The sequence below is a fragment of the Serinus canaria genome, chromosome 2, assembly GCF_022539315.1.
Source record: "Serinus canaria isolate serCan28SL12 chromosome 2, serCan2020, whole genome shotgun sequence".
NCBI lineage: Eukaryota > Metazoa > Chordata > Aves > Passeriformes > Fringillidae > Serinus > Serinus canaria.
Window position 1 is genome coordinate 110165677 of NC_066315.1, and position 18979 is coordinate 110184655.

Sequence of the window (18979 nt, forward strand, 5' to 3'; positions counted from 1 at the left end):
TCTCTCTAAAAGGATACAAGGATTTTAGGTTTCCACCTAGGTTATCATATGGAGTCCATATTAGCAAAGATTTCATTCTATTTTCAGATGGGGAAACAGGAAGTCATATATTAACATGATTATGTATTTTTTCCCAAGGAAAATGGGTAGACTCACATTACAACTTACTCCCTATTTTCCTGGAAGACCTTATATCACTACTAACCTAATGAGTGTTTAAAAAAGTTTCAACATCATGCTATGTATACAATGCCCTCTTAACAGTAAATATCAATAAACAAGGTTATTACAAAAGTAATGAGATTGCCTATGCCTGAATCCCACTGGATCTGCAACCTTTGTCTTCTAAATCACCACTGTAAGAATCTACATTTTCTCTACATTCCCTATAATTCTACATAGCAGAGAATGTGGGCTAGCTATGCCTAGGCCACCTGGCTAATCAGCTATCTCGAAACAGCACACACAAGGTTTTTCTCATGTTCATTTAGTGTCTCTTCCAAGCCATGGATTTCCACAGAATAGTAAACAATTTCTTTATATTTTCAATTTTTATCCACCTTTCACTTTTTGTGCCAAAGTTAACAGGGGTGAGAATGAAGATTTTTCATAGCTTAGAAGACTTAAGAAGATTCAGATCCCTATTTCCTGTGGCTTTTACTAAGGAACAGAACTACATGCTCACTAAATGAGATTTTTTCAAGAATAACAGAATAGTTTTAAGAACAATAACCTCATCCAAATAAATAAATCAACTATTTATGAAAAGCCCCAAGGAACTGGTTATAGGGAATGAATGGAAAAATGTATTTGGCTGCAATGTTCAAAGACTAGAGGGTTAAGATACACAGAAGTCATTGAAGTTCAGTGTATGTTTAACATCTGATTACTTAGGTCCATATGAAAAGCTGACAGCTTTCCTTTCTTAAATTTATACCCCGCCATGACATAAAATAATTTTAAACTAAAACAGAGAAACCGGATTTATCATTAGAGGAGCTGCATTCACTTATGAAGCTACCTGCTTACAGTGTATTCGAAACACCACAGCCATGCTGAATTAAGACAACAAAAAAGTTTAGGATAGCACCCAATTCAACAAACTCTTCAACCGAAGTTACCCTCTGATTTGAGTCTTCCACTTCTCTCCTGGGCTCAGTGTCACAAATTAAGCGAACTCTGGAGGAGCAGTATCAGCAGTAAAGAAAACAACAGCTATTAAAATTTACTAATGCAGTGTAGGATTAGTGTGGTAGTAGGTGTTGTAGGAGGGCTAGAGCCCGAGTCATGGCAGAGCAGCGCAGGAATAGGAACCCCAGGAGAATCCACAAAACCACCCACTCTGCTGAGGAGCTGCACAGCCCACTGCACCTCCTCCTTCATACAGGAAGCCCCATGACTCCAAAACTAGATTTTGTGAGACCCCCTGAAACAACCACCACGACCCGAAAGCCTCTGTGAAAGGCTGTACACAAACCTCCTCCGCCTGCTTTGTCTTTCCATGGTCTCAGCCCAGACTCGCTCCAGGTGCCCTCAAAGTAGACACAGCTCTCCTTTCCACACGATCCCACCTTCCCAGCCTCTCCGGACTGGAGCTTAGCTCCACCCTCCCCAGACACTCAGCGTGCCCTGCCCTGTGCTAGAACCTTCCACCCACCCCAATGGCAACTCTCTCCTCCAGGGCAGCTGCTGCCCTGCTTTTATTCCTTTATAGATGGAGCGGTGAGCAGGCGGTGCTGGGAGGTTTGTCATCGTGCGAACAGGGAAATGCCATAGCTGTGTCTCCTCCTGACACCTGATGCAGCTGTTGGGATGGCAGGTAAGTGCTCTAAAGAAAAGCCACCAGCCTGCCTGTTGGCCAGCTCTTCTGTCCCCCTGAAGCTGCCCTCTGTATTACCATGGGTTAAAGGTGATGCTGAAAAAAGCAGATTTTTATCCTAGTTTCCCCAATGCAATGGCTGTAAGTAGCAGGAATATCAGCTGAGTGTGTATGCCTTTAAAGTGACCTTTTTTTTTTCATAACATAAATTCATCTTAAGGTTTATGCTCATGCATTTTCCTAGGCATTGCTTTGAGGGTGGAGGTTGAAAAACAGTTTAAAAAAATGTACATCAATATACATTTAAGGAGGACAGAATTTGCATTTTTCAGCCACATTCCTGATAGCTTCTAACAGTTGAGAACACAAGATCTGAATGATTTGGATATGCAATATATCTTTCTCTGTCACTTTCTGTTTTTTTTTTTTTTTTCTTTTAAAGGAGATTATAGAACATAAGTGTTATTTGCAACTCTAAAAGCCATTCCTGTCTTGCAAACAGTCTCAGTTTCTGCACCTTTGACACCAAGCATCAGGTTAACTGTTAGCAAGAAAAGGCAGTTTTAGCAATAAATGGTAAAACCCATCTTTAATTTATCCAGCCAGCAGGCTTGGTGAAACTGTGTAGGCTAAAGGTGCTCTAGCTTACACCCTTCTTCCTCAGTTCCTTGGAATCTCTGAAGTTTTGGCAATAACCCATCTCCTGTGCATTTATAACCTTGCTATTTTTGTGTATTTGCTAGATATTTTTCCTGAAAAAAGTAAAATAAGGAAAAAAAAGAAATTCATTAATTTCTTTCAGCAAGGGTTGAGCTATTTTTATGTAGCTCTTAAGTTCTTCTTTTGCTATATGTTGTTAGTAAAATTCCATCTACTTCAACACTTCTCAAATAAATAAAAGGCTATAAAAAAAAAGTTAATGGTGTTCAACAACTTGAAACAAGATCAATGCAGAATCTTGAGTTGTTTACCAGTCCTTTAAGATCATAGCAGCATTTGAATCATTAGCAGCCGTCTCTAAAAAACTTCCTGTGAAGAAAGCTTTATTTTTTCTGAAGATAAAGACAAAAATAAGGTGTGGTGGTTTTTGTGTGGTTTTTTTTTTTGTTGTTGTTTTTGTTTTTTGTTTTTTTTTTTTTTTTTATCCAAAGACTTGACCAGGAAGTTACTCAGGAATGCCTGGTCTAAATATGTTCCTTGTCATCACTGCTAAATAATGGAATAATGAGTGTTGGTTAGCTAACTCACTCTAAATTCCTAGAGATGATCAAGTAAGCAGGTGCTTTTAGGCCCAGATGGGTATCCAAGGTGGTTCATGCTTCATAAATAAGATCATATGAATAAAATGTGGCTTATTTCAGTTGAATTTTGTATCACAGTGTCCCACCTAGTGTTTTCAGTAGAAAACCTGCTGAAGTGTCTGTGCTTGTTCTAGCAGCTGCCACAGAAAATTGAATTATTTGCATGGCAAAGATCTCTCCTTACTTCACAAGTGTTATATCATTTTCACACTGCTTTTGATTTTTTTAACATTCTCCACATACTGAAAAACTGTACACCATCAATCACCCTTTCCTGCCCTTCAAAAATCTTGGGTTTAGCTCTGACAGGACTACCTTTAGTATTTTAAAAAAACAAAAAAAAAACAAAAACAAAAAAAAAAAAAATCAGCTATAGCTTAAACATACAGCTGGCCATAAATCCAGAGCAAGTTTATACCTGATTATTACTCTTACTTATACCATTACTGCTCTTAAACTGACAGCTATATTTTCTTCTGAATACATTATTCTTTCTTCGCTTTTTTATTTTCTTGTGGTTGGCACTGTCAAAACATTGCAGCAAATCAATGCTGAAGCTTGTCAAGCACAAAGTGGATACTGCCACATAGAGTAAAGTCAGTGGCTTAGTTTCAGTTATTCTTAGTCTGTCTTGCCTCCTGCCAAAGAATCCAGCTCCAGGAACAACTGGATGTGCGTGTACAGTTTCTCCAAGCCACTCATCACATGTCAGGGCTAAGGTACATAAAATGATTCAGCACCACCAGAAGCCAGTAAATGAGGTAAAAACAAGCCAGGCTGGTTAGAAACCAGTCAGGTGGTGATCCTACCTCCACTCCAGCTCTGATTTAATTTCTTCTTGGCCTGGCTTAAACTTGATGGATGAGTAACTTCTCCCGTCTGTGGAGTGAGCCATGCAGCCTGGCTTAGCAAGGAGCCATTGTCTGGTTTAGTGCTGGCATAGTGCAGGAACAATCTCCTCTGTAAATAAAGATGTTCGAGCAACAGTCAGAACGTCACTGCATGGCAGATTATAGACTACATAATTTGTCTGTATGTGCAAGAGCAGAGAGGGCTTATGGAGAAGAGCAGAAGTGAACACTCCATGACAAATCAGATGGAGTTTGTAAATTCTTCTCACCCTACAGAGAACCAGAGCCAAACCCAGCTCTCTTGCTTGGTATATCACTTTATGCTTCAAAGAGACACCTGAGAGGCCTCTGTGGTTAAAATAAGTAGAGGAAAGATGTAAAGCGGTGCTCAGCCATTGTGGTTTGGTTCAGTTCAAAAAACCTGGGGTGATCAAGTTACCTGTATGTACGTGAAAGTTGTTACAGGTGTGTTCACATTATTTTTGTAGCAGAAATGGCGTGGCCAGCGGGACCAGTGCAGCGATTGTCACTCTGTTCTGAGCACCGGTGAGGCCTCACCTTGAGTGCCATGTTCAGTTCTGGACACCCCGCACCAAGGAGGATATTGAGGGGTGTCCAGAGGAAGACAGCAGAGCTGGTGGAGGGTCTGGAGCACATGTCCTATTGAGGAGTGGCTGAGGGAGCTGCAGGTGTTTATCAGGGAGAAAAGGAGGCCCAGGGGAGACCTTATCACTCTCCACAACCATCTGAAAGGAAGTTGTAGCCAGATGAGGGTCTGCCTCTTCTCACATGCATCCAGGGAGAGGACAAGAGGATGTAGTTGTAAGATACACCAAGGGAGTTTTAGTTTGGACATCATAAAGAATTCCTTCACAGAAGGGGTGATTAGACATTGGAATGGGCTGCCCAGGGAGGTGGTGGAGTCACTGTCCCTGGGGATATTTAAGGAAAGACTGGATGTGGCACTTAATGCCATGGTCTAGTTAACGTGATGATTTTCAGGTGCTGATCTTCAGGCAGAAGCTAAACTCGATGATCTCTGAGGTCTTTTCCAACCTAATCGATCCTGTAATTCTGTGAGGCAGAAGCGAGGAGGCTGGGGGAAGGAGGGGATGGCAGAGCACGGAGCAGGTGGCAGGGGATTTTGGAACGCCAAGGGGAAGGCTTTGTGGAAGGAGAGAGGGCTCTGCCGAGGAAGCAGCGAAGCAAACGCGAGGAGCCGAGGCCCAGGAGCCGTGAGGGAGCTCCGGGGACGGACGCGGAGCGGCCCCTGCGGCCGGGGCACCGCGGCTCCGGGGCGGACGCGCCATCGCTGCTGCCTGGCCGGGCGGGTCCGGCCCCCGGCGGGTCTGGGCTGCTCTTTGGGGGGAGCCGGGCTCCGGCGGGCTGTGGGAGCAGTTTTTGGGGGGGGTGGGGGGGGTGGTAAAGGACCAGGGACTGTGGGTGCAGGTTTGGGGGGGTAAAGGACCAGGCGCCAGGGGTGCGGATAGGGGGAGCGTACATCATCGTGTTCACTGCCTGCGATACAAGCTTTATACTGCGTGTCAAGCCACGTGAGCACCGGAGCGTTCATTTTTCAAAAAGTCAGTTTTAAGACTGGTAAAAGTAATGTATTAGTTATAGGGAAGTGCGTTTGGTGAGGTAATAAATAAGAAAAAGCCAAATCTGCTTTGTTTTCACTTGACGCTCTCACCTCAGAGAAGCCAGGCACCTGCCAAAAAGATGTATGTGTCGATATACATATATTTATATGACAGGATGTGTGTGTGCATATATATGCATATATATATATATATATATATGTTCACACACATATGTGTAAGTTTTGACTGTAAAACTCTGTTTCATTCGAGCATGTAGCATTTTTTTCCTTTATTAAACGTTTCCTGAACCAGTCTTTACATGTGTATGCCCTGAAAATTGGAAAGAACATGGGTTTTCCTTGTTGAATTTGGAACAGTTGTTCAATAAAAGTAGGGCCTTTTTTTTTTTTTTCCCCTAGAAACACGCATTTGATTTCTTTTAAGTAACTTGATCTTTTGGAGAGCTTCTTGTATGAAACCAGCTAAATAACAAAGACTCGTGCTATAAAAGGATGAATCAAATTATTCTGGTAGTGTGCATGCTGAAAGACGTGTCCCATGATTGCAGCTGTGGGCTGCAGTCCGTTGTTCAGGGGAAAGAATGACTCAGCAAGAAACAACGAATTTATAATGAATCGTAGTTATAGTGTGTTTTTCTTGTAAGTTTAAGATCTGTATGTCCTAGTCTCATGCTATTTTTTTTTCCAGGTGGGGAATTAGCTCAAATGGTAGAGCGCTCGCTTAGCATGCGAGAGGTAGCGGGATCGATGCCCGCATTCTCCAGTGTTTTCAGTATTGATGTCGTCAAATGCCACACGGCGGCGATCACAAGTATTTTCCTATTTATGCTCAATTTTTCTTGTATAATGGTGTACAGAAACCTAAAAGTACTGTAAATTAAAAAAAAAATTGCGCGTATTGATTTAAATATTTCATTTTTTCATTTCAAAATCAGATGTTTGCTCTTTGGCATAGAGGAAGTAAAAAAACCACAATCTTTGCATGAAATAATCAAATTTACTGATATCTTAATGCAATAAAAATGACATGTAGAATCTATTGAGAAACGGAAATGAGGAATTTTTTGATTGGTACTTAGGTATTTGTTTAATGATTTCATTCATTAGTTAACCTTACATTTGATGTTATAGTTTAGTGTGTAGTGAACAAAATTTTGTATACATGCTTTGAGTAAGACTCATTGTTTCTGCTCTGTTTTGGTTGTACAGGCTGTTTATTAGAAAGAGTGGGCTAGAACATTCTATAGTTCTTTTGCAGCTGCTAGCAAGATTGTGCCTTTTACTTGTGAACTTTCACATCTCTGAAGTTCCATGGAAATTTTCTCTCTCGATCTATGCTTGCACATTTTAAGGCTTCATGAGGATTTTTTTTTTTTTTGTTTACTGGTTGGTTGGTTTGTTTGTTTGTTTTAATTCTGATTTTATTTTCTTACTGACTGATTCAGATATTTAACTGCTTGTACTTCAGTTTGAGATAGCATGAGGAAACTAGCAGAATGTGTTTCTTACATGTACATTGAATTTGTGCAGTTAGGAACTTGGGAGTGCACATATTAAAACAAACAGAAATGGGAAACTAAAGTTATTAATTAGGTTCCGTGTTAAGGGAGGAGGAGAAACTCTGCTGCACAGATTTACAAGTAGCACCTGTCTGTGAAGAAAATAAGGGAGATCTTCCTGTGACCACAAGAAGAAAGGAATTAACTTCTAGATGGAATGGGATAGATATTGCATTTGCTTTTTTCTCTTGTATTCTCCAAGTACTGGAGCGAAAAGAGGAATTGTGACTGTAAGGCTGCTTGATGCCTCTTAAAATGAAGTCTAATGGAAAGAAGAGTATTGTGGTCTTGTCATGAGTCCCTTTTGGACTCAGGTAATAATTTAAATGTCTCTTTGCTTGGAATGAGACTCTTCAGTAGGCTTCTCTGTGATTATTATTGTTTCTGTGTTTTCTGTGTTTCTGTTACTGCATAATACCTGACACTTTCTGTGCTTTTAAGGGAAATGAGTTATATTGCTCTTCTTGGCTGATCAAATGTAAGTTGTGCACTGATGCAGTGAGGGAATTTGGTGGGGCTCTGTTCAGGTGCAGTCTGCAACCACTCAAAAAGCTGAAAGCTCTCAGGACTAATGACTTTTATTACATTTGTGCCCAGCTTCCTGCATTGGGGCACTTCTGTCTATTAGAACTTGTAAACACTGGAAAAGCTTACTTCTAATTCTTTTGGTGTAAATATGAATAGAAGTAAGAGGTTTTTGCTCATCCCGCGTGGTGTTTTATGTCCTTATTTTTTAGGTAAACTATACTGTGAAGAATTTACAGGTTTGAGAGACACAAGGGTCCTGTCTCTCAAAAGAACTACTACCTGTGGAAGTATACTTGTTAATGGGTAAGTAGTTCCCAGAGCCCCATGTCAAAAAACTGACCACTCTGGGTCTGCCTGTGCTTTCTGTGTCAGAAATTGCACAGAGATATCCTATGTAAAGAACCATGAGGGAGTTCAGTTTTATTTGATTTTTATTATTCTTATTACTCTTACCACTCATACTTTAAACTACAGTCCTCTGTAATGTCATGCTTAAATGAGTGACACAAGGTATTTATTCATTCTGAAGAATAATTTGTTTGTACTAAACTTGCTGGAAGATATTGCTATTGTCTTTGTTTGTTGTAGTCTGCCAATAGGAAATAATAATTCCTTAGTTGTCTTTTATCAATACCTTGTTCCAAATACTACTTAGAAAATCTTTCAGGCTTAGATGGAACTTGGAGACCATAATATGGCAACTCTGGAGACAGTGTTGTACAGCGTGAAGGCCATCTGTAGAATCTGCACTCAAAAATATCAACTCTGTGAAACTCTTCTTTTAAATAAAATTATTTTACAACATGATTGTAGAGCATTTGTTGCTGCTAAATGCGGGCCTTGACATCTAGTGGATGGGTCTGGACACAGATGGACTGTGGAGTCTGCTGTTTGCTTTCAGAGATTCATGTGGGCTTTGGTTTGGTGAGCCTGTGGCTCTATTTCTGTCATGTCTCAAGACTTGCACACGTGCTGTTCATTGTAAGCACAGAATCACTTAAAAAAGAAGGATTCTTCTTAAAAAAAAAAATGCACAGGCAGTGTGTGGCCATTGTGCTTCTTTCTGACCTTGGAGCTGAAGAGATTTTATCTAATACAAGTAGGAGTACAGCCTACTTACATAATGGATGGACAGCAGTGGACAAGGCTTGTGTTGAGGTCTCCAATAGCCCTCCTGCACCTGCTCTTGATTCCAAAAAATAAGGACAACTCTTTTTTTTTTTTTTTTTTCTGTTTAAGGCCACAATATCTTCTACAGGGATGTTATAACAGGGGAGAACTTTTCAAATTATTCTTTTTTTTCAGAATTGTTACTACGAAAATACTGAAAATACTGAAATAGGCTACACAAGAGAATACCTACAGCCAGCTTGTTTTTGACAACAGAAAGCTCCACAGATCATTGAAATGCAGCTTAAGGAACAGTTTCACTGTACTGGAAAAGCTTACTTCTTTTTCTTTTGGTGTAAATGTTGAATATTGTAAATATTCTGTTGTGACAAAAATCTGGCCAAAACTAGTCACTTGATAAAATAGAAATCAATGGAAGGAATAAAAACTATAGTAGATTTATAATTTTTATGTATGCAGAGAGAGCAAAACCAGTGTTGGGCTAAAATGGACAAAGGATAAATGCAGGAAGGCAGAACATTTTACGTGTGAGGGTGGGGATGGTGCTGTGCAGGGCTAGGAGTTGGACTCCGTGGTCTTGTGGGTCCCTTCCAACTCAACATGCTCTGTGATTTGAGTCCTCACTGAGGAAGACATTTCAGGTTAGCTGGAAGAAAAACATCTTGCATTGTTGCTCTTTCTGATCTCTACCAGAAATCTGTGAATGAGTTTTACTCGATCTTTATAAGCTGTAGAGGAAGAAACTGAGTGTTATTTATAAAATAGGATGTCAAGAACAGCGTGTGGGTGTTGTCACTGGTTAGTGAGGTGTGTGTGACAGGCTTTTTTGTTAGAGACTGCTGCTAGCAGCAGCCCTGTGCTCAGGCTGTAGGTCCTCCTGGGAATCCCTCATTGCAGTGACCCTGGCCCACATTTTGGGATGTGTCCATTTCGGGTGTGTTCGCCTGCAGGTTGCTCTGGTGTGTATTCACCTCATGTCTACAGCAATGCCAGCACGGCCCTTTTGGATTGTTCCTGAGCCTGCTGCCTTTCTCCAGGACTCTGTAAGAGGAGCTGCCTTCTCCCACCTCCAATGGGTCACCAGCACGGTGCAGGTTGTGGTTCCCAGGTAGGATGTGCAAGGTGCTACTGCTGAGCTCGGCATTGGCTCCCGGGCAAGCGCCTGGAACTTGAGTTTTGTAACTGACTTCTGCAGGTGAAGAAACATTTGGCATTGTGGCTAGACCTTTGTTGAATTAATTTTCCACAGTTCTCATGCTACTGAATGTCAAGTATTTCAGCCTTTGAAACTGTCACATCATTCTGAGAGCTACTTCTAATTAGCACCTTTCTGATGTATTTCTTCTGGTATTTCTGTGGCTTTTAAATTTGTATTTGTATTCTTTCCTTTTCTGCCTTTGGCACCTTTTAAATAGATATAATTTTATATATTTATATATATATATATATATTTTTTTTTTTTTTTTTTTTTCCTCCAAAGACACTTCTGAATCTAAGTGTCCTGTTTGAAGCCGAGCTGAAAAACAACAAAAAAAAAATCAAGAAATCAAGTGAAGCTTCACCGCTGTGTGTGCCGACTGCCCTATTACTGGAGGCTGGGGTGCGGGCTGAGCGGGGATGGCAGGGTAGGGACGCAGCCATGGGAATTTACTTCCCAGGTGTACTAGCTCCCACGGGATAAGACGTAGCAGGTGCCTGGAGAGAGACGCGTGTGGACAGGGGCTGGCGAGAAGAATACAGAGGGAGGCGAGCACGCCTGGGAAGCTCGCTGCCGGCTCCCGGGACGGAGGCGCGCCTTGGGTACCGACACCGTCCCCTGGCCCCGCCCCGCGCGCTCCCGCGCTCCAGGGATGCGCCTCGTCCTTCCTGGCGGGAAGTGACGGAGCCGCTTGGAGGGGAAGTGACGCGCGTGGCGTGCGGGCCCGGAGCGGTGTGGGGGGGGCTCGGACAAGATGGCCGGATCCACAGGTCTGTGAGGGGGGGCTCGCTGGGCCCGGGAGAGCGGCGCGCTGGGCTCCTGCTGGGGAGGCGCCCCCGCAAGGGCCCGGGGCGGGTCTCCTTTCGCCGGGATGGAGGGGGGCAAGCTCTCTCCGATGGGAGAGACACGAGTGGGGAGGAATTGTCTTCTGACAGGGGGGAAAGGGAAGCTGCAGGGGTGCCGGGACAGGTTATCATAGAATCCCAGGTTCACTTAGGTTGGAAGAGACCCCTGAGGTCATCGAGTTCAACCTATGACCGAACACCACCTTGTCAATTAGACCACAGCACTGAGTGCCACGTCCAGTCTTCCTGAGGCACCTCCAGGGACGGTGACTCCACCGCCTCCCTGGGCAGCCCCTTCTAATGTCTAATGAGAAGAAATTCCTCCTAATTCATTTACGCCCCGGACCCCATCCCTTCCCTCCCTGGGGCAGCGACATCCTTGTGAGAGCCCGGCCTGGGGTGCGTGATGGCAAACAGGGCTCCGAGTGCCGGGGGAGGGGAGAATGGAGCTGCCAAGGGGCAGCGATGAATGGATAGATGCTGGTGTACGTGGGGGAGGGAGGAGATGTTGTTAGCCTGGTGAAAGTGCTGCAGGAAAGAAAGATTTGTCCTGAAGATTTGTCCCAGTGTACTGCTGGGGGAACATAGAAGACGTGGTATAGTGGTATCTATGTTTCCCCTTTTTGGGAGAGAAGGGCTTAGGCCTGTGTTGTGTTTTGGGACAAAGGTAATTCACTTTGGTGGTGACTGTAGCATAGTGGGAAGGAGGAGTGGAGCTCTCTTCCCTATGACATCCATTAGAACCAAAGGGTCTCTCTTGTAGGCCAATTTAAGGCCAAAGAGCTGCCAGTCATCCCAGGAAGCCCCTCTCAGTAACCTGCACACCATGTGTGGAGCACTGGTGTGGCAGAATGTTGTGGAAAGTGGTGGCAAAGAAAGGGATAAGACTATTGCTTCAAGAGCTAAATGTAGAAGCACAATTTGACTGTCTCAGTTTCATTTAATGAGAAGCTTGAAATACAAAAAGACCTTTCCCTCAGTGCTAAAACCTGAAGTGTTCAGAGGCTTGTTTCCTCTTCTCTCATCCCTGGGACTTTATAAATGGGATTAAGATGGATCTCAGGATATGATTTGATTTCAGGAGCAAGTAAATGTTGGCCACTAATTTATTTCTGCTGCCAATCCACTGGATCATTGGGGAATTGGGACTATAACAAAACATAAAAAACATCTCTATATTAAAACTGGTTTTGGTACCTTGCTGTTGATCCTGTGAGAAGTGCTTGGACAGGTTTTGGTTTGGTTTTTTTTTTTTTAGGAAGAAGAGTCGTCTCCAGTTGATAATACGTCTGGGGATGTGGGATTTTCAGAGTGGAATTTGATAAAGTAGCTTTTGCAACTATGTGGAAGAGCAGTCCAAAAAGATAGTATTGCCTATGATAAACTGAGCTAGCATGGTTATATTTAGAGAAACTCAGGTATTTGCTCATGTGGGAATTACTGCATTTTTTTGTGTCAGGATTCTTTTTTACTTTTTTCCCTGTTGTCTAAATTTAAAAGGGCTATATTATGGAGCAACACTGGAAGACTTCAGCTTGTGTCTAGGCTGTCACCGGAGATTTCCTGTAATACACTAGGAAGCAAAGTTGTTTTAGGTCATGAATCGAGTACTGGCATTTGGCATTCAACCTGGCTACTGTAGAATATCAGTTACAAAAAATCTTTGTATTGAGAAAGGCTATTTTCTTTCTACTTCAACCCTATAAGAATAAATGTTTTTTGACTGAACTTTGATGGTCTCACTGCCATAAGTGTTCTTTGCAGTCTTACAAGAGTTGTTTTAAAATCCCTTATATGCCGTTACTCAGTGGCAGAAATATAGCCACACCTAAAGTTCATAAAAGCAGGAGATATTGGAAACTCCTAATACGTGTGACTGCTCCAAACAATGTAAAGGGCCAGTACTGCATGTACATCTTGTTGAAGAAATTAAATTAAACTAATTTGTTGTAGTAAAATGCAGCAAGCAGGCTGAATCATCAACAAAACTGCTGGGAAAATTAGTCAGAGCTTCTAAAACAACATATTGTGGTGGAGAAAATACTGAGACTTTTTATTGGTACACACATGGGGTGGTGGGGGGTTTGTTTTATACTTTCCACGTAGTATGTAAAAATTCAGACTTCACCCAGAACTGCTCTTGCCAGGAAGCTATGTTATAATCATTTGTGGAGGAGGGGAGGGAATGATTTGCTATAGACTTAACTTTGTTATAGACTTAAGATTTAAATCTACCTAGCTTTGTTACATTAGTCTGCTCTTGCTATAGAGTTCCACTTCATCATTATTTATTTCAGAAAAAAAAATAATGTGACTGCATGAAGTCAAGGAATAAAATTATAACCCCAAGGAAATCAACAGCAAAACTTTTACTAAGGTCAACTGTCTTACTTTTATCCCAGAAATTCCTTTCCTGGGCTTGCTAATTCTGTGAGCAATCATGTAACAAATTATGTACATTTAACAGCAGAGAATTTAGTTTGAAAATAGCTGTTCTTTTATGTGTGCCAAATTTTATATATCAGTGCTACATTGCTGTTTAATAAGTATCTTACCTGCTTTATGAAATCACCTGTAATGAGTAAATTTTGCATGCAGTAGCATGTGTTAAAAATGGATATTTGTAAGCTGCAATATTTGATCTGATATTGCAACTCCTGCTTGAAGCTTGATCTACGTTATTTGTGTAGGTACTGCTGGAGGTCTGGTGTTAAACAAGTCAGTTTTCTAGAGAAGAGAGCAGCTATATGTAATAAATAATCATCCAGTTTCATATTGCTCAGCTGGAGAGTCATTCTGTTAATCTGTTTGAAAATACATAGTAGAAGATGTAAATAAACACAGTTTCAAGTTAAAAGAAATATTTCACTAAGGCATATCATTTAAATATCTCTTGTCTATCTCGAGAAAAAGAAGCATATAAAAAACATCATTACAAGGAGTTAATTGAGGAGTTAATTTCTGCATTTTGATAATTTGGGTTTCACTTAATATTATATTGCCTATGATATGTAATACAATATTATATACCTTATATATGTTCCCTGAAGGCACTGATGGTGTCACTAAGTGGTTAGAATTTATGTGAGAAAATATGAGAATTAAGGCAGCAGTGTCAAATATGGTGCTGTAACTATGGGCTGCTAATGCTTTTGCCTCCTTCCTCTTCAACTGAGAGCTTCAGTAGCTTGGGGGAGGGTGGATAGGGCTGAGTTAATGAAAATTCCCCTTGGTTTGCTGAAACTGGGTGCTCAGGGAAGAAAAATTGATTGAACTACAGTCAAAATGATATGATTTTCCTGATTATTTCTAGTATGGAGTCTTGAGCAACCTTTTTTGAAAGTGTGTTTGAAGGTATGTGGCTAGATCCCTGTGAAATATTTTTTCTGTAAAATCCATACTTTTAATTTCCAGTCATTCTACTCTATAAGGATAAAATTACTTAATTGTGTAACCTAATTTGCAAAAATGTCCTTCCCTTTGATTTTATAGATGATTGATTCTGTGAGTAGAAATGGTACAATGCACGTCAGTGATTTATTTTCATAACTTTATTTTTTACTTCTATTTGCAAACACTTGGTGGTTATGGAAGCAGTTCTAAGTGTGCATGGCTACAGTAAGGAAGCTGAGGTAAAAATGAAGGGCTGGAAATGGTATTGACTGCGTTCTAGACTCCCTGAGCTGTAAAGCGAGGACTGAGTGTGCAATTCCTAATGGCTGGGGCTTTTGGTGGTGGTTTTGGTTTATTTTGCTTTGAAAGTTGGGTTTTTTTTCTTCCTCTCTTAAAATGCACAATTGCAAGATATTCTATAATGTGAGATATTTTGCAATACTTTCTCTTAAATGCCTTGAAACTCTTCTTCATTCAAAATTAAGCTGATGTTGTCTGTTCTTTGCTTACTAGGGTAAAGATTTATACCCTGAGTGTGGAACACCTAGATATTAAAAGCCATTCAAAGGAGTAATAAGGGGGTATATTTATAGCTGGGTTGTAGAAGCAATGATTTAAAGACCACTTTTTCCATGTAGGAGATGTGATTTAATTTAAACTTCGTGTCTAGAAAACTGCCCAGGTAGGCTTCTTTTTCATCTGACCTGTTGAATGTTCGTTTCCTTCCTGGTTTTTTTTCCTTGTCAAGGAAATAGTTGTGTTTTTTATCCACTGTGTTTTACCTTGTAATATGTATTACACCCTCCCATTTTCTCTTTTATGCCTCCACCACATTGCTCATTTATTTAAAACTGGTCCGAGAAGTCCATTAAAGAGCTTTTTAGAATTTGAGTCCTCAAAGTTTGTTCTGTGGGTTTACAGTGTTAGCTCTGTAAGCACAGACTTCTTGAAGCTGCAAGTAATCAAACAAAACAAAAGAAGTAAAATACCATGTTCTATGAGGCAGCAAGTATTCTGTGTGGAGCATTTTTTCCATCCTGTCCTATGCACAAGGAATTGCAATTGTGATTGTTCTGCCTGCTTAAAAACATCTTAACAAACCACAAATAATCTCAGCTGGGTTGAGAAAAGTTTAGATTACAAATTACTTTAAAACTATATATAGACCATCAGTTCTTTCTAACTTTGGGGCATATATAGGCAAGATACTCTGTTTCTTCTCAGAGCTTTGCCTGTATCATTTTCCTGCCTTTGTTCCTGGTATTTTATAACTCTGTCTTTAAATACAAACCTGCTTATGTCTTTCTGCCACAATAGCTGTGTAAGTGTTCTTGCAGCAAAGCAACTTAGCTCTGCAATAAAAAAGTGGCCTACTTTGTAATCTTCTATTTGTTTAAGAGCTTGTTGGAAATTCAGGGATGTTATCAGACGTAGCATTGAAGCCCATTATCTAAACTATTCTGTACAGTCCTGGAAAATTTTAGCCTGGATAAAGGTGCAATACAGAGTTTCAGGAGGATATGCCTTTCAGCAGTAGGAAGCAGATGGTCCGTACTATTAACCTAAGCATGCATGGGAAGGCTTCTCATGTAAGAATTAGATTTCCAAGTCTTATGAGGAGTTGGTGGAATTGAATTACGTATGTATTTGTTAGTATTTGTGTTTTGCCTTATGGAAGATTTTCCAGAGGCAGTGTTGAATACATGTTATGAAACTGTTCAGCCTCTTTTTGTTAACATACCTTTCCTCTCTCTTTCCCTACTCTTTTTATCTACTATTATCTCTTCTATTTGTTATCTTTTAGTATTATCTGCTATTTTAGTATATCTGTTAGCTCTTTTTATCTACCTCTAGCTCATATTTTATCTTGATTGAAACTTAATGTAAAGTACTAATCAGCTTCAGCTACTCCTGTTAGGTTTTGTTGCCTTGTCTCAGTTATCCTATGGGAATCTCAGCACAGACCATGGAAAAACAAGAAAGTGCTGTGGGGGAAGTGTTCAAAGTGGTCTTGATTTAAGTATTTGGAAGGGTTTTACTATATGCTGTCCTGCCCAAAGAATGTTTTTCTTTGTATTTGTCATTTGGAATACGCTAATGACGTATAATTCAAACAATATTTTGAATTGAATCAGTGCAGACTTATGACTTGTGAAGCTGTCAGACTGATTCTGAATTACATGAGCTTCTGGTTTACAGCCTTTTCAAAAATGTGTGATGATTTAAGTCTGTGACTCTAAACCATTTCCTAGTTAGCATTTTGGAAGGAAAGGAATCTTCAACACTTAGAATTTCAGAGCTTGATTTCAGAAGGATGGCATGCTTCAACTAGATTTTAAAAATAGTCAGAAAAATTATATATTCGGTATGATCTTTTTAAAAATTCTTTCATAAAATGTGTTTAATAGCATAAAGAAAAAAATCACCTCCCTCCATTGTATTTGTGACTATTCATAAACTGGATAGTTAAGTGTGTTTGCAATTTGCTTGAGTAAATCAAAACATTTTGCCCAATACATGTAAAAGGAGTGTCCTTTATTCAGTATATTTGCAGTAAAATGTCCAGTTTTATTCATATAACTTAGAAGTTTTCCAGAGAAGGAATTGCAAGTTTTCTTTCTTCTCACTGAAATGGAATGTGTGATGATGTAATTATTAAATAATTTGAACTTTTGAATACCACAGCATATAGAAAATAGCTGGCTGAAGTATGACTCTCAAAAATAAAGTAGGAAAATAATTTAATGGCAGTTCTTTTTACTGAATATGTCGTGATTGGTGCATGTGCTGATTATATCCATGAGTGTATGCTTATGTGTATAACTGAAAGAATAACTTTATTTGTTTTACATAGATAAAGGATCTTCATGTTTTGCACTATGGATAGGTGCTGAGTCATGTTGGAAAGGACCTTCATGCACATGTTAGAACAACTGTTTGGTAATCAATGACTTGTAACCCTTTTAAGACAGCTTTACAGCTTTGCTAGACTAAATCCTTGATGCTCCTCATGTTATCTGGGTCACACAATGTATTCCTAACGTTTAAAGCAGACACTGGGAAAGCTGTTTCATGACAAAATATTGGGCTCTGCTGAGTTCCTGTAATCTCCTGCTCCTCCTGTTCCTTTATCTGGGAAAAAAAAAAAAGTTTCTATGTCATGGTAGTTTCAAAGGTAACTTAATGTGTTTAATTTTTTTCTCTCTGCTAACACAAAGTCAGGTTTAAAATGAAAGATTCAAAAATGAGCCATTTTAACTTCCATTAATTTTTTTCCTGCTGTTATTTAGCTTTGTGGTTTTAATAATGGGGTAATTACTAAACAGGGTTACTAAACAAGTTTGGGTGTTAGTGTTTAACTTCTCAGGGTAAAAATTTGAAAGATTACTTTAAAATCTGGTAAATTTTACTGGTAAAATCTTGATTCCTGAGACTATTAAATCACAGTTAATATTGCTGGTGGTTTTTTTGAAGTGACAGATATCTTTTCTAACTCCTGTTTGCTGGCTTCCTGCCTTACGTTGTTTTGTGCAAAATTGAAACAGTAATTCTCAATTTGCTAAGCATCACAATGTGTTGCTTTTCTCATTTCATATACCTAAAAAAAATATGTGGGAAGGTAGTTGAATTATTTAATATCTCATATGTTTCATTCAGTGGTTGCCTATAAAGAGTTAAGTTTTAAACCTGTAGTCAGCTTTGTGCATTTCCACCCTTCATGGATGGCAATTGATTAGTTATTTAGTGACTTAACTGTTTAGTACCTGTATGTTTTTTCTTACAGTGTGAGGCATCACTGGTCATGCAGTGTCTTAGTTAATGGTGGTCTTGTTTATAAAAAAAAAGCATTTAGATATAATATGGACTGATAAAGAAATGCCACTAATATTGGTGCATATTTGTAAAACTACTTTTAAGCAATTTACACCAATTTTCTTTTGGGGCTGCAGTCCAGTCTAGTGTGATTTATGCTACAGTTTTCTGTTGTTGTGGTAACTTTTTAAAAAAGTTTGTTTGGATGAGGTATTTTAATTACTTTAAAAATTGTGGAACTTTGTGAAGGTTAGAGGTTTTTTCCTTTTTCCCCCCCTCTTTGTTTTTGCAGAGAGCTTGCTTATGCCTTCTCTCTTATGTAGTCTTAACAACATTTGTATCTTTAGTGAAGCAAGCTTCTTCATTAGTGTAATTTTTATGAGCACCATTAGTCATTCCATGCCAGCAGCAATACTCAAGATGATCGTGTTTGCATGAAAGTGTCAAGACAGAGTGATGTTGTTGCATCCTTGCTAACAAAGCTGAGTTCAGCTGGAGTTGCTCTCAGGTCTGGACTATATTCTGTGTGTGCACAAATCCAATCTTGACTACTCTGTGCTTCTTCTCCATGATGTGCATATGATGACTCTTGCTCTTATTTACTGTTGTGCCTTGTGCAGCTTTAGGATGTATAGGATATTGTTGTTCCATAACAAATCAGCGGAATGGAGAGGGCATTTGGAAATTGGGCTGCAGGAGTTGTGGAATGGATGTTTTCAGTGAGGCTTGAGCCTTGGTAAGGTGAGATGGTGGAGAGTGGGAAAAACCTGATGGAATTTTTTAGAGATTGTCTCCTCCAGGGCTGCTGGTCAGAGGTTGGAGCAGCTCTGATGAATCAGGTAGTTAATGGCAGCTGCACCTGCATCTGCTGCTCCTCTGGAAAAGGTGCATAAGGGGAAAGGGGTGGCAGTGGGGAGCAGGGAAAGAGGGGAGAGAGG

At 40.1% G+C, this 18979-nt stretch overlaps 1 protein-coding gene and 1 non-coding gene across 5 annotated transcripts in view; both read left to right on the top strand.

Annotated features, from left to right (window-relative positions):
* Nucleotides 1-1691: 1691 nt before the first annotated feature.
* UBE2V2 (ubiquitin conjugating enzyme E2 V2) overlaps nt 1692-18979 on the top strand; it is a 35564-nt gene continuing 18276 nt past the window's right edge. For 2 of the 4 annotated variants that reach the window (XM_009102886.4, XM_050971516.1), the window contains exon 1: nt 10612-10760. In XM_009102886.4, coding sequence (XP_009101134.1) covers nt 10745-10760 — 16 coding nt within the window. In that variant the 5' untranslated portion in view covers nt 10612-10744. Of the gene's footprint in view, nt 1820-10611; nt 10761-11981; nt 12254-18979 lie in introns of those variants that run through there. The other 2 variants (XM_018909984.3, XM_050971515.1) reach the window with 2 other exon arrangements.
* Nucleotides 6265-6337, top strand: TRNAA-AGC (transfer RNA alanine (anticodon AGC)). The gene has a single exon. It is a non-coding gene; the product is annotated as a tRNA-Ala (tRNA).